Source organism: Drosophila nasuta, chromosome 2L (genome assembly GCF_023558535.2).
Source record: "Drosophila nasuta strain 15112-1781.00 chromosome 2L, ASM2355853v1, whole genome shotgun sequence".
NCBI lineage: Eukaryota > Metazoa > Arthropoda > Insecta > Diptera > Drosophilidae > Drosophila > Drosophila nasuta.
Window position 1 is genome coordinate 6,780,209 of NC_083455.1, and position 24,287 is coordinate 6,804,495.

General features: G+C 37.2%; 6 protein-coding genes across 13 annotated transcripts in view; 5 read left to right on the forward strand and 1 right to left on the reverse strand.

Moving 5' to 3' along the window:
• LOC132783631 (protein toll-like) overlaps nucleotides 1-24,287 on the forward strand; it is a 68,982-nt gene that overhangs the window by 29,730 nt on the left and 14,965 nt on the right. For 4 of the 6 annotated variants that reach the window (XM_060788941.1, XM_060788943.1, XM_060788944.1 and 1 more), the window contains one exon: nucleotides 3,495-5,202. In XM_060788941.1, the coding sequence (XP_060644924.1) occupies nucleotides 3,495-4,839 (1,345 nt within the window). In that variant the 3' untranslated portion in view covers nucleotides 4,840-5,202. Of the gene's footprint in view, nucleotides 1-1,168; nucleotides 2,346-3,494; nucleotides 5,203-14,852; nucleotides 15,150-24,287 lie in introns of those variants that run through there. The other 2 variants (XM_060788940.1, XR_009632172.1) reach the window with 2 other exon arrangements.
• Nucleotides 1,342-4,839, forward strand: LOC132785074 (protein toll). Its single transcript, XM_060791060.1, has 2 exons — nucleotides 1,342-2,345; nucleotides 3,495-4,839. Exons 1-2 carry the CDS (start codon nucleotides 1,342-1,344, stop codon nucleotides 4,837-4,839), a joined length of 2,349 nt encoding a protein of 782 aa, XP_060647043.1.
• LOC132798452 (fibrinogen-like protein 1) lies at nucleotides 8,787-10,184 on the forward strand. The gene is made up of 2 exons (XM_060810311.1): nucleotides 8,787-9,855; nucleotides 9,913-10,184. The coding sequence occupies exons 1-2, from the start codon at nucleotides 8,801-8,803 to the stop codon at nucleotides 10,034-10,036; spliced, it is 1,179 nt and encodes a 392-aa protein (XP_060666294.1). The 5' UTR covers nucleotides 8,787-8,800; the 3' UTR covers nucleotides 10,037-10,184.
• Nucleotides 11,975-13,945, reverse strand: LOC132798429 (very-long-chain (3R)-3-hydroxyacyl-CoA dehydratase 3). The gene is made up of 4 exons (XM_060810283.1): nucleotides 13,617-13,945; nucleotides 13,198-13,549; nucleotides 12,791-13,136; nucleotides 11,975-12,731 (listed from the first exon to the last, which is right to left on the reverse strand). Exons 1-4 carry the CDS (start codon nucleotides 13,728-13,730, stop codon nucleotides 12,407-12,409), a joined length of 1,137 nt encoding a protein of 378 aa, XP_060666266.1. The 5' UTR covers nucleotides 13,731-13,945; the 3' UTR covers nucleotides 11,975-12,406.
• LOC132785084 (uncharacterized) lies at nucleotides 17,541-17,888 on the forward strand. Its single transcript, XM_060791070.1, has one exon. The coding sequence runs from the start codon at nucleotides 17,541-17,543 to the stop codon at nucleotides 17,886-17,888; it is 348 nt and encodes a 115-aa protein (XP_060647053.1).
• LOC132783630 (mucin-5AC) overlaps nucleotides 22,190-24,287 on the forward strand; it is a 47,844-nt gene continuing 45,746 nt past the window's right edge. For 2 of the 3 annotated variants that reach the window (XM_060788938.1, XM_060788939.1), the window contains exon 1: nucleotides 22,191-22,685. The gene's annotated coding sequence lies outside the window, so the exon portion shown is untranslated. Of the gene's footprint in view, nucleotides 22,686-24,287 lie in introns of all 3 variants that reach the window. The other variant, XM_060788937.1, reaches the window with a different exon arrangement.

Consider the following 24,287-nt stretch of genomic DNA (forward strand, 5'->3'; position numbering starts at 1 on the left):
TTTTGTGAGTAAAGTGTTTGGGGTGTGAAGCCATAAAAGTTGAAAGATATGTTAATCGATATTTAAATTTTTAAATAGTTTTAATACAATTACAAGTAATTATTGATAGTAATGTGTAATGTTCTTAGCATCAAACATAATGGAAAATGTTGATAGTTCCTTTTTGAGACCTAATGATAGTGATCGATACTTGAAGTTCACTTTGATTTGTCATTTCAAATATTTAACGCCCCTACTTGGTAAAAAGAAATCTTATCGCGGTTTGCTGACTATCAGCAATTTGCGGTTCTTTAAAGTAGGCAACAAATTTTATTGTTTTATGCATTTCGCTAGTTTTGTTTTTAGCTTCTGACTCATGTACTCTTCTCAGTCAGTTCATTGATAATGTAAAAGAACCCCAATCCCAAGAACTAATACGAGAAAGTGAGTAAAAGACTGTATTGTCCCCTTGACAAACGGTTTAGAATGAAGAGCGGCAATCATAAATGAACGCAGACAATCAGCTGTGAACCCCTCGCAAGTTGAAAATAAATCAATATGGTTTTTATTATTATTGATAAGCCACTAGAGATGATATAATACCGCGCAATTTTGAAGCTAATTCTGACCAAGGTGATTGACTACAAAGATTAAAATTTAAATTATGACGTTAGTAATCAGCTCGTGACGGACTATATATAATATATTTAATATTAGGAACACAAAAATAAGTTAGTAACACACTTAACAGGGGTTACAAAATTGTTGCTAATTGGATGTTTTGGCCATTTTAAGCAGTAACTATATTTTTAATTTTCATAGTTTTTTAAAACAAATAATTTGACATTGATGACATTCCTGTGACATTTTGATCACAAATTTAATTGTATTTTTAAAGAATGTCCAATTTTTAACGGATTTAAAACACATTTTTTTCTTTTAGATGTATCTAATTTAAAAGTTTTGAACTCTTTTTTGCACACGCGTTGAACTCTCGATGTTGTTGATTGAACGTAGGCACCTGTTGTTTGTTTCCATTTTTATCAGTCTTTTGCTCGTGTCGCAAATATAAGTGTATTCGTTGTCACTGGTATGTGTCGATATCGATATCAATGAAGAGCAGACTCTTTTCCTGATAAGACGATGATAAAGAAATATACTCGAAGCAATGGCAATTCGTTGTGGCAAAAGTCAAAAATCCAGTCACACTTGAGGCGTTGCCCTAGCCGCTTTCGTTTTCCTCAGTCGTCGCCAATGGTCGCGCGCATAAAGTGAATAACTAATGAATTAAATGTGTATAATTTGTGAGTGTGAGTGCGAGCACGAGCAAACATGTTCTCTTATCAAATTCTGCTCGTCATTATGACCACACTTGTGGCCACAGACAGAGCTCAGATCGTTCCACTCTCGAGCTATTGCCATGATGTGCACGATGCGTGCACCTGTGAACCGCAATCGAATCTTGTGCGCGTCCATTGTCCATATGAGTACGCGATGATTATGGAAGTATCAAACGATGGTGTCAATATCGCAATGAGTTACTATTCCAACAACAGTGTTACTTGGTTGCCGCGTTTTGATATCGATCAGGTGTCTCTATTCGAGTTTGATGCCTATAACTATTGGTCCGAGACATTCTTTCGCGATTTACTCAGCTCTCTGGGCGTGCAGGAAGTGCTCAGTGTGCAGTTTCGAGATCGCAGTATGGAAACCGAAGTTAATCGTCAGGATAAATATGATAGCTTCGATGAGTTTTTGGCTGCCAACATTACCAACACTTGGTACTTTAGTCCTGTGCCTGCCTTGGAGTATTTCAAATTCGAAAGCACGCAACAGGTGCTGCCAGTGACAATATTTCAAGCTTTCAACAATCTGACAACCCTCGAGCTCCGTTTGGCTGTGCGCGATTTGCCGACGGGTCTTTTCTCCTCGATTTCGCATAGCCTTCAAACGTTGTCGATTGTAAATCCGCACATGTTTCACTTTCGACCCGAAATGCTTTGGGAGTTGCAGCAGTTGCGCAATCTCAGTTTGATGTTATCACCAACACCGGCGAATAAATCCGATCAGCTGAGGAATCACATATTCACCTCAATGCTGAAGCTGGAAGAGCTGCGACTCTCGCGTGCCAACAATCATGTGGATGCCCAGATGTTTAGGGGCAGCTACAGATTGCGATTCATACATATCAATAAGAACAATCAGCTGACGGAACTGCCCAGCGAACTCTTTGTGGATCAGGGTAATCTTACGTTCTTGGATCTTTCCTGCAACTCATTGTCCAAGCTGCCTGTGGATCTGTTCAAAAGCCAGGGCAAACTCAAGTTTCTAGATCTGTCGTCCAACAGACTGGCCAGCATATCAAGGTGGGTGGCTATCTGCAGATTAACAGATGGCTCAAATCAATGCCCGATAGCTGATAGTCGCAAATAAATAAGTTTAGGCCAAATAATAAATAAACTTGGTGGTTTGTCTACCGCGCACTTTTCAAAGTTTCAACAAATTTTTGTTTTTTTTTATTACTTATCACTTTTCGCTTATCGGCGGCGCCTTGTTTAGATTGCGACTCTCAAATATCAAATGGCGGCTGAAAAGTTGAAAATAAATATTGATTTCTTGATGCTAAGATGGGTGCTTCGTGTGCAGAATACGTGAATCAATCAACTGCAAGTAGATGTATCTCGAAGTTATTTCTGTTGTTAGACATCTAAATATAGCATATCTTCTTTATTTTTGTCCTATGATAACTTATATCAATACTTATTATTTTTATATTAACTGTGTCGACAGTCTATTGTATCTATATTATGATGGATATTTAAAGAATAGCCTCACAATCAATCATATCACAATAAAGTAAATCGAAAAACCAATAAAGTTATTTAATAATTGTCAAATCAAATATCTGATAAATTAATAGAGACATTAATATTTTGTTTTAGAAACAAATTGTTTTTGTTAAACCTTATTATAGATCAATTTTTTGGGATATTTGTACTTCATTTCGAAATAAATAGTGTTTTCAAAAAACCTAGCTAGATTCATACAACATAATACTATAATGGTATACATTTTTTCTTAAACTTTATAGAAAAAGTAAATTAGAAATACATTTATAGCGAAATTCAAATTTTATTTGAAGACAAATTGTTATATTTTTTTCTTAACCTTATAGAGTACAACATTTTAGATACACTTTATATAACCAAGTTAATGTTTCTTCTGAGTAAATAAATGAAATCTTAGCAATTTACAAATATTGATTATTTTTAAAATAAATTGTACATACTTGCAGTTTATATACCGTATTTAAAGATTAGCAATTCCAAAAAAAATTTGCGTTTTAGCTTGGAGATATAAATGGAAAAATATATAATATGTATGTATTTCATTGTATAGGCATTTTGTAGATAAAGTTCTGGTCATTCTCCATTTAGAACCCCGTTCAGCATCACAGAATTCAGACAATGCTAGCCTAACACAATTTATGTTAATAACTCACGATCGTTCCACAGCGAATTGTTTGGCCCACTGAAGTCACTTAAGAAACTGTCGATCAATCAAAACTCGCTGACGGCGCTGGATCCCACGACCTTTGCTGAAGTGAGGAGCCTCAACTTCATCGATATGCGGGGCACACAGTTCTATGGCGTCAAGCTGGACATGCCGTTTGAGGCACTTGTGTGCACTAACGATGACATTTGTCAGTACAAGTCGGATCACTGGGAGTGCGATCCCCACTGCATCTGCTGGGTGCAGCACCGATCGCTGGAGCTGGTTATGGACTGTCGTGGTGCAGCTTTGGGTAGCTTGCCGCCTTTGCCGCACACCAGATTGGTGACCACGGTGCTCAAGTTGAAGAACAATAGCATCAGCGAACTGCCAGAATCTGGGGAAGTGATTGGATATGCCAATGTCAGTCAGTTGAATCTGTCGGACAATGAGCTGAGCAGCTTGGATGCAGTGCGTCAACTGCCCGCCAACCTCACTCAACTGGATGTGCGTCGGAATTTGATCAGCGTCTTGGATCAGACTTTTATAGAATATATGCTACAAGAGAATAATACTATGAACATGTTTTTGGCCGGCAATCCATTGATCTGCGATTGCAATGCATTGCCTCTGCTGGGATTTGTTCGAGCTCAGCCACAGCGCGTTTCAGACATTGGGGAAATCTACTGTCCCGGGTTTCCGGATAGACCCTTTCAACAACTGGAGGTTTGGGAATTGTGTCCCTCGTATGTGCTGCTCATCGGCTGTATTCTCGGTGGCCTCGTCATTGTGGCATGCCTGATCAGCGTGTTCTATTTGATTTATCAGCAGGAGCTGAAGATTTGGCTCTACAATCACAATTGCTGTCTGTGGTGGGTGTCCGAGGAGGAGCTGGACAAGGACAAGACCTACGATGCCTTCATTTCCTACTCACACAAGGATGAGCAGATCATTGGCGAGCTGTTGCCCAAACTGGAGAATGGTCTCCACGCCTTTCGTGTCTGTCTCCATGGTCGCGATTGGCTTGTGGGCGATTGCATTCCCGAGCAGATTGTGCGTACCGTCAATGACTCGAAGCGGGTGATCATTGTGCTCTCGCAGCACTTTATCGACTCGGTCTGGGCTCGCATGGAGTTTCGCATTGCGTACCAGGCGACGCTGCAGGATAAGCGCAAGCGCATCATCATTATCCTGTACAAGGAGCTGCAGCATTTTGATGGCATTGACAGCGAGCTGCGTGCCTATCTCAAGCTCAACACCTATCTCAAGTGGGGTGATCCACTGTTCTGGAACAAGTTGCACTATGCCATGCCCCACAATCGGCGAGTGCTCAAGGGGCAGAAGAAGCATGCGGGTCCTCTCATCTGATTTCGATTATAGACGTAGTTTCTAGGTTAACCATAATGGGGGTGCGGGGGTTTTAGGTGGACTTGAATTGATATTGCTTCGATTTAAAAATATGGTTCACGTCATTCTTTATGATTAACTAATCTTAACTTTATTTATGATAAGGAATAAGTAAGAGATTTTTTCTATAAATGCCTTTAAGTTAATATACACGATGTTTTCTTTTTTAATGTTATCTCTAACTAAATTCTAAGATATAAAAATAAAACTACATACTATTGTGGTTAGTGCAATATTGTAATTTACGCTTACCAAACTTATTAAAGTATTTTCTACATACCTCAGTTTTCTTGGCTTCTACTTCACTCAAATTTAATAAAACGTAAATCAAAACGACAACAGAACGTGTCCCCTTTTCAGCTTAGCCCAGTTCCATTTTTCTTTCCCTTATTCCATGTACGGTTTCTCCCTGGAAAATTATGATATTGTTTTCGAGAAATTTTAATTAAAACCTAACGCTGGACATATTTTGCAGCAATAAATTGTGCGTTGGGGTGTCGAGATAGAGCATTGTGTGTTGGAATATTACCAAGGAGATTTTGTCATATATTTTATATTTAATTGCACGTCATTTAGCAACTGACATCAGCACAGGGAGGGACTGTAAATAATAAAACTTATTCTACTTGTTTATGAAAGAACGGAAAATGCATTTTATGAAATAGCAACAGGTCTCACTCAATGGAATAATTACTATTGAGCAGCCTAGGCACTTCATCCGATTGCGCTGTCATTCGGTTTGTCATTTTGTCGCTAGCATTACAATAGCTTCCGTTCAATAAACTAACTTAAATATTTATTTAGTCGACAGCGCTCCGAAATGGGCCTAGCGCCAACGTCAGACTCTAATTATCCACTTCAGTAATTGTGGCGGCCTTCAATGCTCGGGCCCCCAGTCAGCTACTGAGCACAGCCCATGGCAAATGGCAGCCAATTTCGAGTGAAAAAATATAAAAAAAGATGTAGAAAAAAACGTTTGGCCAAGTTTTACGCTGTCAGCCCTTTTGGCCACAATTGCTTGGCCTTTTGGACATCAGCTATAAGTATGCGTCTGTGTGTGTGTGTGTTTCTGTGTGTTTAAGTGGGTCTTGAAGATTCATTGCCCGCCCGCCGGCTTCGCCATCTCCATCGCCAACGCCAAAGCTTCGTGGGCGTTTCAAAGTGTCATAAAGCAAATGGCATTGAAGCGAAGACAACCCAGCAATTTCATACTTAAATTTGCGAGTTCCGTATATACTTGCGGAGCTGAAATTTATATCAATTTCGTTTCAAATTCATAACAAAAATGAGTAATATTGCAATGTTTTCATTATTGATAAGAAATTGAAAAAGTATCTACGTGTAAAATTATTTATATTTTCAATTAAATACATATTTTAAAAATATACATATTAATGGTTGGTCCCTTATTTATTTTATTTTAAACATTTTCCAGCATTATGTATCTTTGTTGTAAGTGGTCTAAAACCCATAATACTTAAAAAACGCAAAGCTAAATTCAACGGAATGCGGATTTTAACATAATAGCTTAACATAAATAAGAGTGCTTACAGAGCACTGATAACTCAATAATTTTGCCAAAATAATATTCAAACTTACATTATTCCAACAATCTTACACTTAAAAGAATATAAATTGCATAGCATTATTTTTGAAATAAAATTTAAAAATATAATTATTATTTTTTTTTTTTGTTTATAGAGTACATAATACTCTCTTATGAATATCCAGTTAAAAATTTGTTTTTTATTTTTTTATCAAGCTCTGAAAGATATACTTTAAAGAATATAAAATGCATTAAATTAATGTGGAAGTGTAATTAAATGGATTGCATACTTTAATCAATATTCACAGAATATTATCCCTATGAAGTGACCCAACTGAACTTTATCGTAATTAACGTGTATATAAGCTGTAATTATATAGATGCTTGCAGTTAAATGAAGCATGGCGGAATGAAACGTGGCAACTAATGGAAATTGATTGCAGGGCTCACACTTTGCAGCTGCCGCACACAATAATTTCAGCTCATTTTTCATAAGCTCGATTTCTGCAAACCGTTCGCCGCGATGCCGTTGCCGATGCCATCGCAACCCATTTCATTCATTCTTTCTCCAGACATCTCAGCATCTCGTATTTATCACAAACATCTGTTTGCAGCTGCTCTTCATTTATCATAACTTTCAAAAGCAACTACTCGTATAAAAAATTCTGCTTGTAACTGCTCAAGCCTCAAGCTCATGCCGTAAACTTATGCGGCTGTTGCCGTTGCTGCTGTTGCTGCTGTACGTGACCTAGCTGGGCATATACTATTTGCGAGCAGTGTAGCACTGATGCTGCTGCCCAAACAGTTGCCAATAAACTAACGGACCTCAACTAACCGTGCAGACTGGAGAACTTGAATGCATGGCACACAAGAGGTTAAAGGCCTTCATTATATCTAAGTGTGTGTGAGTGTAAGTGTGTGTAAGAGTGTCTGTATGTATATATTTGTGAATAGAATGTGGTCGGTTGGGTGGTTTATCGGGATCGAAATGTGTGCGCTTTCTAAAGCCCAAGCATTTGTTACTGCCGAGAGCATTACATAAAATGGAATCGACAGCAAGTCATTTGAGCCATAAACCTAGCAGGACACAAATCACAATAAACGAGCTCGTGTATGAGTAAGAATACGAGTATATTCAATATTATTTGATATTATTCGATATTATTTGCTGAGCACTGCAATTGTGTGCATGTTGCCGATGCAGTTGCATATTATTACATTTGATTCCATTGCCAGCTCTCAGTTCCATTCATTTCATAAGCCCTTTCTGTGGCTGCCATTGGCAGAAAAAAGAAAATTCAAATTCAACAGTTATGTCGAGTTATGAGAGTGTGCTTCAAATTCAAGTGGGTTACTTCATAAACTTTAAGTTACTTTAAATGGATCAAACAGCGTTTGTGCTGTAATTTAACCCCATGTTTAATGAACTATGCTAATCGAGAGAAAAAGTTTTTGACGTTTGACAAAACTCTTACAGACTTTAATGTTCAAGGAAATTGTCAATTCAAACAGGCTGTTTTTGTGGCTTCCCGAAATTTCTTTTTGCAGCTGTTCGCATTGCAGCCGATGGCGAAATCATTTGCAGCTCGCTATTATTGGTAACTTTCTATCAACTAACCACAATCATGTATACGCACTGTTGACATACTATATATCGTATCAGCAGAACGCGCAAACGAAATATCAACACAATTTACAAACAAGTACACATCAATTCATGTTATAAATGTCTCCCGATCTGGAATAAAGTTATTCCTTTCCTTAAAAAATTACCTTCTTCAACACAATTTACAAACAAGCACTCATCAATTCGTGTTATAAATGTCACTCGCTTTGGAATAAAACAATTATTTTCCTTAACTAATTACCTTCCTGTGTTTTACATGCAATTATCTCTATTATTTTCACTGCCATTTGATTTACTTTGTCAACCTACAAAGCGCGAAACCTTGATATTGAAATTTCACAGAATTTAATTAACGAACAAGGTCAAATCAGGTGCAAAGAGTTATTTTATAATTACTCAATAAATTGAGAAATGGAGGGTTGCAACTCGCAATTATTTTGAAGTCGCCCATTTGGTAAAAGTTAGTTAGTTGGCAAGCTGTGGCATTTGGCAAAACTCGTTGCTAATTGCTGGCAAGCTAGCCAGCTTGGCTCTAATTAAACAATTTGGCTAGTTGCCTGAGTTACCTCAGTTCTCTGTTACGCTCTTCCCACGTTGAAGAAATGAGCGACAGTTCTTGGGTGACTGATAAGATGAGTTGCCCTCATCTAGAAATACACAGATTCGGCAAAATACTTGATAACAAATTTCAAGTTCTAACGTTTCAATTTCATATTTTAATTGGTGCTTGGCAAGTGCAAACGTCAGAGATGATTATAAAATTAAATATAATTTTTGTATTAATTTGTGTCTTCATTAAAACGAGTGAACAATGGAAAGAAAGTGAGACTTCATGTTCGGTTATTAAAGAATATGATAAACAATGTGGTTATTATTGTTACACTATTTTGAAACCACTTCTACAATACACAGCATCGATGAGATTAAAGGAAGATAAGAACAATGAACTTGAAAGTAAAGTACACGAACTTGAATTGACTATAAAACATTTTGAAGAAATCATTACAAATAAGGAAATACAACTGACAATGCAGATTGAATTGGCTAAAGTTTATAAAGAAAAGAACATAATTAATGAAGAGTTAATACGGGAAAAGAATAAACAAATATCAGATTTAAAAATACAAATATCACAAAACCATAATAAAGAGAATTTAGAAGTCGATAATAATTCGGAAAAAATAATAGAAGAATTTGTGAACCCATTACAGTCAAATCGAATGCAAAATCAAGAACTTAATTTACCAATAAAACAAACAGAAATTAGAAATCACGAAGATTCTGAAAATATATTTGTAAAATATATGGACGTAAATTGTATAGGCAAAACAACGGATGCTTATATGGTTAAATTACCAGGAGTTGAGAAATTTGTATTACCTTGTGATTCCAAAATCGTCGGATCCGGTTGGACAGTTATTCAACGCCGTCAAGATGGAACTGAAAATTTTAATCGCAATTGGACAGAGTATCAAAGGGGTTTTGGAAATATTAGAACTGAATTTTTCATTGGACTTGAGAAACTATATCTCATAACGAATGCGCAGCCACATTATTTGTATATTTATCTCGAGGACTTTAATAACGATATACGATATGCAACTTATCAAAACTTTGCTATTGCTAATGAACACGAATCCTATGCCCTCAAAACACTTGGAGAATATTCAGGAAATGCTGAGAATGCATTGTTGACTCACAAGAACAAGAAATTCTCGACACCCGATCATTATGTTGACAATGCGTTCAATTGTGCTGAGAATTACAATTCTGGTTGGTGGTTCAATGATGACTGCTATCTATGGTAATGAATTAACATTGCTAGTCCATAAAAGAAATTTATAAAATTGCTAATTTTCAGTAATCTCAATGCACCATATGTTAGAGGGAGTGATGAGAACTCAAATGGCATCGAATGGAGAACTTGGCATTTCAGGCCGCTCAAGTTCGTTCAAATGATGATTAAGCCGAAAACTTTTAAATAATATATCAAATGGTTTATATTAAAATATATTCATAAGGTCAGGAAGTTTAGGCAATAACTTAGTTTAAACATTCTGTTAGTTTAAGGCCGGCAAATAATTTCCAAACCGTTAACATTTGTTAATTAAATTATACTCATTGCTGCTGAAATTAAACCTGCATTCATAAATACGTAATATCATTTAAATTATATGTGTTTTTTATTATTTAAATACAATTAATACACAAACCATTTAATTTAATAAAAAAAAATCTGGTAGGAAATTCCATTGTGACATTCCTAGTTCTCGAATGCTAGTCACTGCTTTTAAATGGTCGAAACGCGGAATACTTTGTTTTGATGACGTACAATTCAGCACATGGCAACTGTTTATATATTAGGATCTCATTCCTCCTCGCTTTAGTCCGACATCAACACAGTGCTGACCTCTGTCCAGTGGCGCTGTTGATAAATGAACCTTTTTTGTGACGGGGAGCAGGGCTTAGAAGAAGCTTGACCACAATGTGGAGTAAATCAAATTTTGAAATGACTGTTGACGGATGCAGTTGCGCGTTCGTAAATCGCCGTCAGCTGTCATGTGGCATAAGGTCATGCATTTGTCTTGCAGCCAAATTGTAAACGTCGTCTAAGTGGCAGTTCACTTCAGCCACTGTCCACAATACAAAAAAAAATCAATCGGAATTCCCGTCAAGCAATCTCCCCAACCATTCTCTCTTTCTCTGCAAGTGCCAGCGACATGCTGGGCATTAATCAAAAACCCATTTCGAGGGGCCAAGGACGAACAACTACTACTACTAGTGCCGAAGTGACTACAGCTGTAGGCTTAGGTGATTAGTTGTGCGTTAACCCCGCTGCGGTTCAGTTCAGTTTGGTTCGGTTTGGTACGGTACGGTAAGGTTCGGTTCGGTTCGGTTCAGTTTTGTTTCCGTGTGGCTCAGTACGATTTGGTTTGGATTGGTTTTGGTTCGTTTCCCTTCGGCTGCTGCTGCTGCCGCTGCTGCATTCGTGCGTTGCATTGAATTATTCATTATTCATTTCACTTTCCGCTGTGTTTTTTTCGGCGAGTTCAGTGGAAACGCCTTTTTTGGCGCACTTGCAGATAAATTTACAGTGGAAATTTATGTGGGCAACTGTCGTTGGCATGTGGTGGCAGCAACACTAGGTCAATTAATAGCGCCCGACAGCCAGTCGTTGTGTGTGTGTGTGCGAGTGTGCGAGAGTGTGTGGCATTTATCTTTAGTGGCAGACGAAAATTGCAGCACTTGCGTCACTTGGCTCAACACGACACCAAGTGATTGACGCTACGAAAAAGCAATTTATTAAAGCTCGCCCAGAAATACTCCGATATCCATTATTGAATGTTACCCACGCATTATGAGCCTCTCGTCCTTCCCCCTCCCTTAACCAGCCAACAATCAAACCAAACCTCTAATTGAACCTGCACCAAGACACAAAAGGAACCAACAAACTTCCAAAGAAAGTCAGTTCCTAAATCGAGTGGTTGAACGATAGCAGTTTCAACAGCAGCAAAAGCAACCGCAGCAAAAGCAGAAGCCACTTGTTTAACGCTTGAGTGCAAATTGGATTAGCCTACAAAAGGGAGGAAGTTGTGCAACAACAACCATGATTGAGAGGATGCTTAAACTCAATGCACGCGATCTTCTGGTATGTCCCTATAAAGTCTTTAAGTGCAAGTCAATTTATTCCACGAATTCCAGAATTTGTCATTGTAAATTACATGAGCAATTGTGTTTTCCCATTTGTAATGATTGTAGAAACAAATTGTGTCTTGTTTAACACATTGTTATACAGATGTGACTTCACTTTTAGTTCTTTTTTGCAAAATCCATTTATTAATTTTAATTTTCAAATGTTAAAAAAGTTAAGTGTCTATCGGTGAGCAATTTTCTCTTTCTCGAAAATAATAATAAGTAAAATTATCCTTTCGTATTTTCAATTAAAGTCAAATGGTTTTTATTTATACAAGAACTTCGTGATGTGTGAGATAAATTTAGAATTAATCTATCAAGAGTAGTGTAGAAAGTCGTTGGCTGTGCAATTGAGATACACTACTTAGGTATATTATGTAAAAAGTATATTTTCATTTATCAGCTATCAAACTAAGATAAAAACTGATGAAATTGAATGAGATTACAAAAATGTAATTAACAAAACATTACTGATTGTAAAGCGAAATACACCGTACTATACATATGTGAACAGTATGTATTAAAAATTGTCAGTAACTATCTTAAAAAAAAAGATGAGATTAAGCGGAAATTAAACAAAAACAGTTAACATAACATTCCTGTGTGTAGACTAAGAATAGTAGTAAGAATTCTTTGTTAGGATTCGAGTCGATTGAAATTCTTTAATTCAATTTGGGTTTGGCACGACCACGACCCAATTTCTTGGCACGCAGCTTGGACATGTGCGACATGACCAAATAACTGCCCGGAAGAGCGAGCAGCAGGAGATAGACTTTCAGAAACAGCACCATGTCAAAGGTTGAGTTCCATTTGTTGGGCATATCGACGCAGAAGCGTTTTGTCTCCTCAATATAGGGTATGCTGCGCAGCAGAATCACACCTTCACATACAATGCCCATGGGATAGAGTGGTATCCAAATGGTATAGCGCAGCCATGTCAGCAGAGCACTCTCTCGCTTCAGCAGTTGGCTAACATAGTATGGATACCTACGAGATAAATAAATCTGCTAATTACAATGGTATGAGAAGGAAAATATTTCACTTACCGCACCAGCTCAACCAGTGACCATATTATGAACACATAACACACTACGGGCTTGTCATGCATGCGTGGTTCCATTTCTATCATTAGAAAGAGCACAAAATTGCGTCCAGAGATTTGAAAGAACGGTACCAACGGGCTGCCCTTTGAGTAGCCAAAGATAGGATGCATTACCTCCATGTATTGCATCAATTGCACGAATTTAAACGATGTTCCCACATACTCATAGGTGTGCTTTATGCTGGCCGTGCCATCGCGCAAATACAGCACTCCAATGATAATAAGAATGTGCAGATAACCAACAAACATGGCCAGATTGTAGATGACCAAGTAAACCTTTTTGGCATTCTCTAAAACACATAAAAGACAATTGAATTTGGATGATGAGGATATGGAGAACTTCTTGCTTACCCCGCACATAGCCAATTTCCTGCTTTTGCAGATTGCTATACTCCTCTACATAATCTTCGCGCACATCTCGCGGTGGATCATTCAATTCCCCATCATCCTCAGAGACCCATCGATCAAAGTCAATGCGCAACCAGTGCGGTTTCTGTGGTGTCGCCACTAGACGTACCCACCAAGCCGGCTCCACTTTGCGTATCATAAGCTCAATTTTGTGGTCAGTCACTGTGAAGGTTGCCGTCTCATCGTCGATGAACTCGTAGAAGCGCAGCTGGAACTTGTACGCATTCCGGCCGCGGGCTCCATGGCCATTGGCACTAAATGAGAGCGTTGTTGGTGTGAAGTCTGCAATAACGCCCTGTAACAAATGCCGGGTCAAGCAAATATTGATTTTTCCTTCATGTGGACGACTGTCTGCTACTTACCTTGGCATCTTTTAGATCCACTTTGAGAAGTAATGTGTGCTTCGTTTGTGACCAGTAAACGAAGGGACTTAATTCAGTTGGGTCCATGGCACTTGCATTGGACATCGGAGACATCTTTCTTGTCTTCAACTGCCGTAAAGTTTGGTTGAGATAACAATGTAGCAATGTACGAGATTCACGCTCTTATTGGCATCGAAAACATACTACTTTATTTACAATATATTACAACTGTCAATACGCAATTATTAACTTAAAAATTAATTAACTTCAATCCGTCACCCTTAAAATCGGAAACTGTGGAATAAGGGTCGCGAATAGAGAAGCATTAATGAGAAATATTTGAATCGATGTTTTTAAGGCATCGATTTCTTGTCGTAAGCATCGATATTTTATGCAACCAAATAAAAATTTTAATATTCTGTTATTGAATAAATTAATCAAAAAAATTGTTTGTTTTAATCAATATGATAAATAAGCGCTCTATTTGAAACCAAAAACTCCCTTTAATTAAAATATTTGTGGTTCTCATGCTAAAATGAAGCAACCCTAACGATAACTTTTCACATATCGATAACATTGACATTCTGTGCCTCGTTACGGTAGCTGGTTGCTATGAGACGCAACTAACGTATGTAGTAAGCTAAATGCTTTATACAAGCGCGCGCAAATTCAAAAATTCGATTTTTTTTTAGAAACAGAATTTTTACATGGTAAAACAAATAATAAAACAATTTAAAAAATCATACTAAATTTAAAGCATTTATAGTTGACGTTAAGAATAACTAACCATGTTACGCATATTATTGCCCATGTAATGTTATGAAATATTTATTTCTGAGGTTGCTTGAATGTGTAAATGTGTGTGTGTGTGTGTGGCGTGTGAGTGTGTGGCTGGGGTCATTTTGATTTATGAGCCGCCAGCACAAAAGTCGGAAGCCGCCAGACAAAATGACTGAACAGCTGAGGGTCTTGTTGTTGAGTGGGAGAATGGGTTTGAATTTTATGACTGGCTTGGGTTGTGTTTTGTTTTTGCTTCTGATATCCTTCCGTTGTGTGCTTCCTTCCTAGAACGTTGCTAAAACAAAGAGCGACAACTTGTCAAAAAATGTTTTTGAAGATTGGTTTTTATGCGAAAACAATGGAGCATACGAGTTATCAGGCTTAAAGTTTTAAGAGAACTATGTATTTGTGTCGTCTAGCTAATCTCTATATGCGAATATTTTTCTACTTTTGCAGCTAACAAATCCACACACGAATTTACATATACTAATACTAATTTTGCACACCGAACACTTCTGGCACCACAGCAAAATGTTGCGTTTTCTAAAGAACCGTTAGACACGGCCCAGATTAAGTTGCGCCTACCTACCGCACCATCGCTCAACCTATCTATCAATCTCTACCATATACCATATATATATATATATATATTATAAATATATTGTATATATATGTGTGCGTATGCGTGTGCTTACTGTAATGACGTCATGCTTTTGGTGTAGCTCACAGAACGTTTAACATGTCATAGAAAAGGTAAGTGGATTGATTTATTTTATAAACTCAAATTTATTTAATTTAAGTCAAAACATCGATGCAAAGTTCTCAATGGTATCCCCCAAATGAATTTGTACAAATAAAAACGTACCAACTAAATGGTCAACATGATTTAAATTAAAGATATTCAATTTAATAGTTATCGCATCGTTTATATCGCGCCAAATACTGGGACAGAGTAAATCGATAATGCAACAATCGAGAATTGACACAGAACTGATAATGTGTTCAGCCAATTTGCTGTTGCATTATTCAAAGCGTAATTTTGTCAGCACAAAATTGAGCAGAAACACCGTTGAGCAAGTGACCCCATAAATTTGTAAATACTATACGTGTAAGCGTATATTATAAATGTGTTTGAGTGTGTTACCAGATGTTGCAGTGTGTTTCAAAAAGTAATAATCATTTAACCCTCAACCTGAAGCAGTAGCTGTATAATACGTATACGCAATATGCTTCACACTCTTTTCTTGCTATTATTGTGGCCAATCATAGTAAATGACGTATATGGTTTGCTACGCTAAAGCAAATATAACATTCAGCTATTCACTTCGATGTGGAGCTAAATGAAAGCTCTTCTATTTCCGCTTCGCCTTCTGTTTTCCGCTTTACGTTTTCACCATTGTTGTTGTTGCTGGCAGCTGGCAGCGGTTAAGGTCAAGTAAACAAGTTGGTTAAGTGACAGTGCTGAGCCTGATGAAGGCGGCGTAGTAAGCGGAGGGGGGTCTGCATTGTGTAGGACTGCTCACTCTGAATTACTGTCTGTCTGTGTATCTGAGTGTCTGAGTGCCTGCGTGTTCACATGAGTCAAATTATAATTGCCGGCATGAGCATAGTAGATAAATAAAATGCCTGATACACTGCAACAATTAGGGATGCATTAACATTATCGCAATAAATGTCTTACGACGATAAGAATTGTTCAGTAAAAAACGAAAGATTGCTGATTAAGTCTATTTTTGAATATTACACAACAGTGAAATTAACCATGGACTATCTCGATTCCTCAATAATCAATGAATAGTTTCGATATATATTATTTTTCAATTAAGTAATAGAGCGCTTTAAAATCAATAGACTATATTACAAAAATAAATATCGTTGTTTTCCTAATTGTTTTTGAAGAAATAAATGCAACTGGAATGGTTCAATAGTAATTCTATTTCTGCATAACTTATTTTGGAATATATTATAATATTTTTTCTGCAATTTTTGGGTGACACTAAACCACTGTGCAAAAATAGATTTCAACTGACAGTCACAATTTAGTGGCAGAATGTTTTGCACGCGTAAATAGTTTTATTTTTAAGCCTTAGAGCATTATAAGGGAGACAGAATTATATGCAAGCATTGTCGACTATAATCCTAATTTAAAAATATCCATCGTAATAAAACACTTCCAAAATTTAGTCGAGTTCAAATAAAGTACTTCCGATAAACAGTTTCACTTCTTGTGTAGGGTATCTGAAAGTTGATAATTTAAGTTTTTCTCGACGACTTTTTACAATGTTCCAAGTTGTGTTTTTTTCATTTCGTAATTTTATTTTAACAACAAATATTATATTTGCGCCATGTTTTCAGCCTTGTCTTTGCCGCTGTAAATGTGTGTTTCTATACGCCACTGTGTGTGTGTGTGTACATTTGTGAGTGTATTGTGTGTGTTTTTGTTGTGTTCATTTTATTAAATGTGTTGTGCACGTGTTGGTAAACTAAAGCGGACACACGACTGTCGCCATCACACACACACACACACACACTGATATACGCATACACATAGAGAGACACACACACACAAACAGAGACACAGCTGGCAGACAGTCGCGTCGGACATTAATATTAACGTTAAAAAAATAACAACAACAACACGTTCATCAAACATGCAGCGTTTAGTAAGCAAACAAAAAGAGAGAAAGATACACAGCAAGACAAAGTGAGCAAGAGACAGAGAGCAAAAGCGAAATCGAAAGCGAAAGCGAGACTAAAACAGAAAAAGAGAGAGAGAAAGACAGAGAGAGAGGGAAGGCATTTGAGCGCGAGGACACGCTGTGGGTTAGTGCTATGAGCGAGAGCGAGATGCGAAACTTAGACATTTCCTTTTTGGCTTTTCCGGTGCGTTTCGCTGTCGCTTACATTTTCGTTTTGCTTGTTTTGTCCGACGCGACGCTTTTCAGTTTGCGGCGAGCGTTTTGTTCGATCAAAACGAAGTCGACCACGCGGCGGCTGCTTTGATTTTTGTGTGGCATTAACCACACACACGACTTGCGTCGGCCAAGCCAAACGTGTCTCGTCCTTTTTGGGGGTCAGCAGTTTTCATTTTCAGTGTTTGCCGTGTTCGTATAGTCGGTTGTGTGAGTTCAAGAAGTTGCAAGCATGGCTCTGGTGGCGCATCGCATGATGCTGCCGGCGCGCCATCGTCGCACCCAACAGCAGGTGGCGCGCAATAAAGTTGGTGTCCTGCTTGTGCCTAGTCTGGCGGATTACTACAACAAGGATGGCGATCAACTGCAGCAGCAACCACAACAGCAGCAGCAGCAACTGCAGCTGCAACTGCAACAGCAGGTGACACCGGCTACGTCGCAGCTGGAGCTGCAGGCCGGCGAAGGCAAAGTAAGTGCAACAAGTTGCAGCAAACTCAAATTTCACACGCGTTGCATGCCAAAACAATTCGCTTTTGCCGTCTTTTTTTGCCATTTGGCCAACACTTTACCACGTGGCTGAAATAGTTAGAATTTCCCTCTCAGCTCTCTCTATCTGCTCCTTGCTAAATTATTCACCTCCCACTTTCTATTATTTGTCTAGTCTCCTCTTCATTTCGTTTCGCTTTCGTCCTTTATTTTTTTTTGCTTTGCTGGCGCCAAGTTTATGCGGCTCATTGTGCTCAGACATGCTTAGGATGTTGTTTTTGCTCTATTCCTTTGCTTTTTTTATTGTTGTTATTGTTGTCGTTGCTGCTGGTCAGGGTTTTCCTCAGCGGGTGGTTTTCTTCATCTTCAACTTTGCTGTCTAGAAAAAGCACCAGTAAAAGCTGCTGGATTCTTATTTTTGCCCCAGCCAGTATTAAGGGATTAGCAGTATCTTATAACTAATACAATTTCCACATTCTTGAATTTTATTTACTATTATTCATAACATTTTTCACCCAAAGAAGCTGTTGAAAAAATGTAATTTGCACTTTAATGCTGCTCCAAAAAGTATGCTATGAATTTTTATGCAAGCGTATTTCAAGAATTTGGCTGTGCTTAAAATGTGAATAGAGTATTTTTTTTTAATATAAGCAATCTTTATATCACTTACTAAATTGTGAATATACGACTCATAGAAATTTAAAATATCATATGTAATGATAATGATTGAAACTCATATCAAAGGCCAGATCATTATTCGATTTTCCTCTTATTCTAAAATGTAATTATCTAAAAATTCAATTGTAGTAATTGATAATGCTTTTTATAAAACTAGTTGTTTCAGTGGTTTTCTATTTTGAATTGGAAAAGTTTAGAATATTTGAGTTCAATTAAGTTCTATTTATGTCACTACACAAAAAAGACTCGTTATCGAAATGTCATTGTATTTGGAGTCCTCAATTCTGTGGAGCTAAAGTGTTTGATTGACGGAGTAAATAATTGATTTACAATGATTCGTGATTTACTTTCGATTATTCTTATGGCCATTTGATGTGTCGCTCTTTTGAACAACTCGTGTCGTTTCGTTGTATACAAACTCGAATAAAGTTTATTACACCTACACCACACAAAATACTTATAACGGAAACCAAAACTCTCGCCTCTCGCCTCCACTCAACAAATGGAATTTTTAATATTAATGTTTGGCTGCGTAATTGAATAGGTGTCGCCTTTTGTTTTGGCTTCAACAGCGTCAGCGTCGGTCAACCCAACTCTCCCTCTCTCTTTCTCTCTCTCACTGATGAGGGAAAACAATGAAAAGTAAACAAATTGTTTATTTAATGGAAAGGGAAACTTATACAAACTGTTTGATAGACTGATACCAACTACAGCAATCAATAAGATTGAAGTCACAACCTTGGCAAGCCACTCGCACTATATATAGCACAAGATTCTTTATATAGCTCTATCATATTACTGGATTAATCACTGGGGTGGAGTGCGTTGACATTTGTTTGTTTGGACGAAACTCGCTTCAAGACGAGTGACAATACTGATATAAGTATTAAGCCATTACCATTTCATCGGGCTTATTAGGATAATTGTCGTGGTAATTAGTTATTAGAAGAAATATTTCAGGTGATTAATTTGATACAAGTCCATGCTCGAAAGTTCAATACGATTAGGAAAAATATATATAAGATGTTTGACAGTGATATGACAATTGTAATTCATAGTTATTTGTAATAATAACTGATAAATATAATATCATAGTTCAAATTTTAACTTTTACTCACAAATTAGTTCACAGTAAAAATAAATCTAAACTTCAACACGATATAAGCTTAATCAATTAAGCTAAGCTTAGTCAATTAAATTTTACATTTTGTTTTTATATTAATTGTATTTTAAAACTATTAAAATTAATAATTATTTAAATATTTTTAAATTTAAGTTTAAGCTTATATTTCTATTTTTTTTCTTGCAATTTCTTGAAAAAACATAAATATTATAATTGTTTAATGATTTTTGTAATTAAGTGAAAATATAGAAATTATTTTTAAAATAAAAATGTGTCCTGCTTCCTTTTGTGTCTCACATTCAGGACCAGAATTTGATTTAGCTCTAATTTTTATAGATTTTTTAAAACCTTTAACTATATAAATTCTTTGAATATGGTGTGGAATGTAGATTTGTTCACTAATAAGTCATTACTGACCTACTGTCTTGGAACCTACCACAACACACAAGAAAGTGGTGTAACTCTAATGCAATAAGTGTTTCTGGGAGTTAGCGAGGACAGCAACCAGCATGAGCTTTAGCAGGAAACTGAGGAAACAGGCGGAGAATGTAAAGCGCCGGAGCTTTAGGTGGTTTGAAAAGCTCTCACAAAGCACACAGGTTCTGTGTACAATTAGCCCTTAAGCCTTTAATGAACTGGCTGCGATTTATGCGGCGCCTTTGACCTAGGCACTCAATGGGTTCTGAGCCAAATTGTTCACTTACTTCACACTTCGTACTCTCAATATATCGTTATTGAAAATTGACACAAATTGAAATGAACGGGGCAAGTTGAGAGGCGAGTGAAATGAGTCGACTTGTTGATGTGGGAAGTTAGACTGGGCCTTTGTCTGTGCAAATTGTTTACAAAAAACTGAAATTGACTCGGAAGCCGATAGGAAATACACAAGTATCAAATTATTTGCTGGTGTTAGCATCGCTTATTCCCTTGAATTGCGACAACTGTATTTGGGGCTACATTGGAATTGGAAGAAATGCGTTCAGTTCAGTGTGAAGCGATAACTGAGCTAACCAAGACAAGCTGGCCCATATCTGGTACCGCCTCGAACCCGCCGCCTACGAGGAGGTGCGCAGCAATTACAGTCACAGAAATAATTCAATGGAACAGGATCGAAAAAAGGAAGAGATGGTGGTTACCGAGATCATCACTCAAGCAGCAGTGGATCATGAAAAGCAGAAGAAACAATGGTTTTATGAGGCCAAGGAGAAGCACAGCATCAGCTCTTCTGAAAATAAAAATAAATACAGCTAGCATCGAAATATAAGAATTTATTTTCAAGTTCAAAGTCCTAATAAAAATGATCATCTTGGTATAAAGTTCTATGTTTTAATTCCAATGAGTTGTCCTGAAGGATAATTTGTAAGTGGAGAATTCGTTAATTATGTTAAACTTTTTAGAACCTCAACTTATTTATTATTCCCAAAAAACATTTTTAACACCTTACCCAAAAGAATGTAATCTAATTAAAACTATGCATAAATGATTGCAACAACATGCAAACTTACCAAACTGTCCCCGAAGACTACTTGAAAATGAGAAGATATTTTATGTAGATTAGCTAAAGATGATTACAAATCCGTATAAATATTGTAGTTAAGTTCTTGTAAGCATCTTTTAGTCGCATGGCCAATTGTCATAATTTATGCAACTCGAGTCTCGGTCTCAGTCTCGAGCCAGCCAGCGATTTGTCCCTTTCTGAAACTTTAATTAAGTTGAACTTATCTTTGCGTTACACATGAGACCCAAAGCATTTCGTTTGCGGTTCACCCACTGTCGCTCTCGCTCGTTCTCTTGCATTATATACTCTCCTACTTTCCTGTTCGCCTGCTCTCACACTTTCGCTCTCTTTGGCAGTGCCACGCACACGACAGAAAGTGCGCTCAAATATGCAAATGAATGTGGCACTGACACGTCAAATGCGGCTTTACACCCACGTTCGCTCACATACATACGCGCACACACACCTAACACGAGGACACACTCATAAACAATCATACACTCTTTTACACATTCGCACACACCTTAGGGAACATGCATTTTGGTCATGTTTACAATGTCAGCTAGGATAACATGCAAGCACATGAGTTGCTCTCATTGCAGTCGAAAGCTTTGGAGAGGCGGCCTTAGCAATGTCAGCAAATTGGGGCAAAGCAATGAAAGCATAGAAACAGCTGTTTGCCTGCCAGCGAACGAGAGATAGTGCACAACACTGAGAGAGAGAGTGAGAGAGCTAGGGTATTTCGACAGAGAACAAACTGTATACGAACACAACAGCAACGCCCACACACAGCTGACTGAGAGAGTGCAAACGAAGCTTTTAACGAGCACGTTCAGCACGTTCAGTAGTTACCTGACTCAACTTCGTGTGACTGTGACTATGGGCATGTAAACAAAGCGCGCGCTCTGCTGCTTCTGCTGCCTGCTGCAATGCAGAGCAGAGTCATGAGAGGCCGAGTGACTGACTGAACAACCGAGCGAGCGACCCACTTCGTGCCAATGCCTTTCAATTTCGTTCAACCTGAGTTACTACGGTGCGTCGTCGGCTTCGCTTTCAATTTCGTGTTCGTTATTCGTTGCTGGCCGTTGGACGGCTCAGTCGTGTTTTTGTTGTGGTACATCGCGCGTGTCTCGCTGTCGTCGTCCTCGCCGTCGTCGCCGCGGCAGCACCAGCAGCAGCAGCAGCACAAGCAGCAGCAGCAGCAGCTGGGCTACCAAGCACAAGGAGCGTTGGTCCGTCTTTTCGCCTGCAGTTTTGCACGCCGCGTCGCGTTGCCGTTAGACTACGAACAACAACAACTACTACCATGAGAAAAATAAAATATATATATTGAATAAAAGGGAAAACAAAAACAAACACAACAAATTTCTACACTTTTTTCTACTCGCAATAAAAGCAAAGTTGTTCAATTCAGTGCAATTCAAAGTGCAATTCGCAATGTAAATTCGCAATTGAGTTTTATGCCTTAGAAATAGTTTTGTGTAAATTAAATCGCCTTACAACAAATCTTGTTAATAATTAAAACCAGACAAAAGGCTGCCGATGCGAGTCCTCTGCATAATAAATAATAATGCTTCAATTACAATGCAAATGTACGAGTAATGTCTTATTAATTATACTACAACAACAGTCAACAACAACAACAACCACTAAAAACTTGCAACGACAATAACAAATCTTTGCAAACTATATATCTTCCCACAAAGTGTCGTCCATTCGGCCTATTATCCTTGTGTCCTGGCAAATGGCGATGCATGACTGACAACTGTCAATTTGCACAATTTGCAGAACAACAACAGCAGCGACAATAAAAGTCAATCAAAATCAATACAAACTTCAAATAAAATAAAAATAAAATCACTTAATAACGATTGTTGTGTGTCCATTTTATTTCGAAATTCAAATTACACGGAAATTTATATGCCACTACGATTTCTGAAATTGAAGTCATAAATCAATGAAAAAACACATTTAATCACTACAATAAATGAATTCAAATTGAAAAATAAATAAATTAAAATATAATAAGAATATTAAAATATACAAATACGTTAAATCCAATTTTCGATAACATGGAATTTAATAACTTTAAAAAAATAACAAAAATAATGCGACATTTAATTAAAAATATACAAATTAAAAATGACATAGAATATTGAGAGTTAAGGAAAACAAAATTCGATTGATGATTTTCGTTTAACATAAATTTCATAAAAATTCAATTTTAAACTGATATTAGTTTTGAGACTTTGCATGATCCTCGCTGCCTTTTTTTTATTGTACTGAAAGTTTTTTTTGTCATCATTTGTTAAGCTTCTCATTTTCATTGAATTCGGTAAATATTTTAATAAAAAAAATATTTTTTTCAAAACTTTTATGAACATAAAAGTCAATTTTTTGTAAATTCAGAAATGATTTTTTTAAGATTTGAAGCCAAGCTGAAACTAATAACAATAACAACAAATTAAAACGATGTGACAACGTTAACATTAAACTATAATTATCTTTTCAAACAGAATAATACAAAAATATAAATTTAGCACGCTTATAAATATTCTCGTTACCAAAGCAGAGATTGTCAAATTGAAAAGTTTGCTGAATAGGCGCAAACAACTACAAAAAGCTGTCTCGTATAAAGGGTATGTGTGGATGTGTGTGAGTAGATTCACATGTGGGGATGGTTGCCACATGTCAACAACAACAAAAACCACAACACACATCAAACAGCGAATAGCAGCCAACAACAAAAACAACATTAAAAAACCAAAAAAAAAAAAGAAAAACAAAAAACAACAAGTGCAACAAGACAGCGTGAAAAATGATAATGACAGCCGCAACTGTGGCAGCCACAGCCAATGTGAAAAGTGATTATATTTACTTATACAAATATGCATGTAGATGTTATGAGGGGTTGGGAGGCGGGGGCGATGAGTGCTGGGAGTTGTGACTGGAAAATAAGTTAATTACCCACACAAAGAGCGACGTTGATATGCAGATAAAATCGTGCATCGATTTTACGATATTTACTCAGTCCGATTTCAACGACGTCCACCTCCTTTTGGCATTGCGAACTGTTTAAATGAGAATTTGCCTTCTTCTTCTGTGTGTATTAATTGCAAATTATAACAAGCTGTAACCGAACACCGCTAGTTACCACACCACACATACACTGCGTATACGTAATGCGACATTAA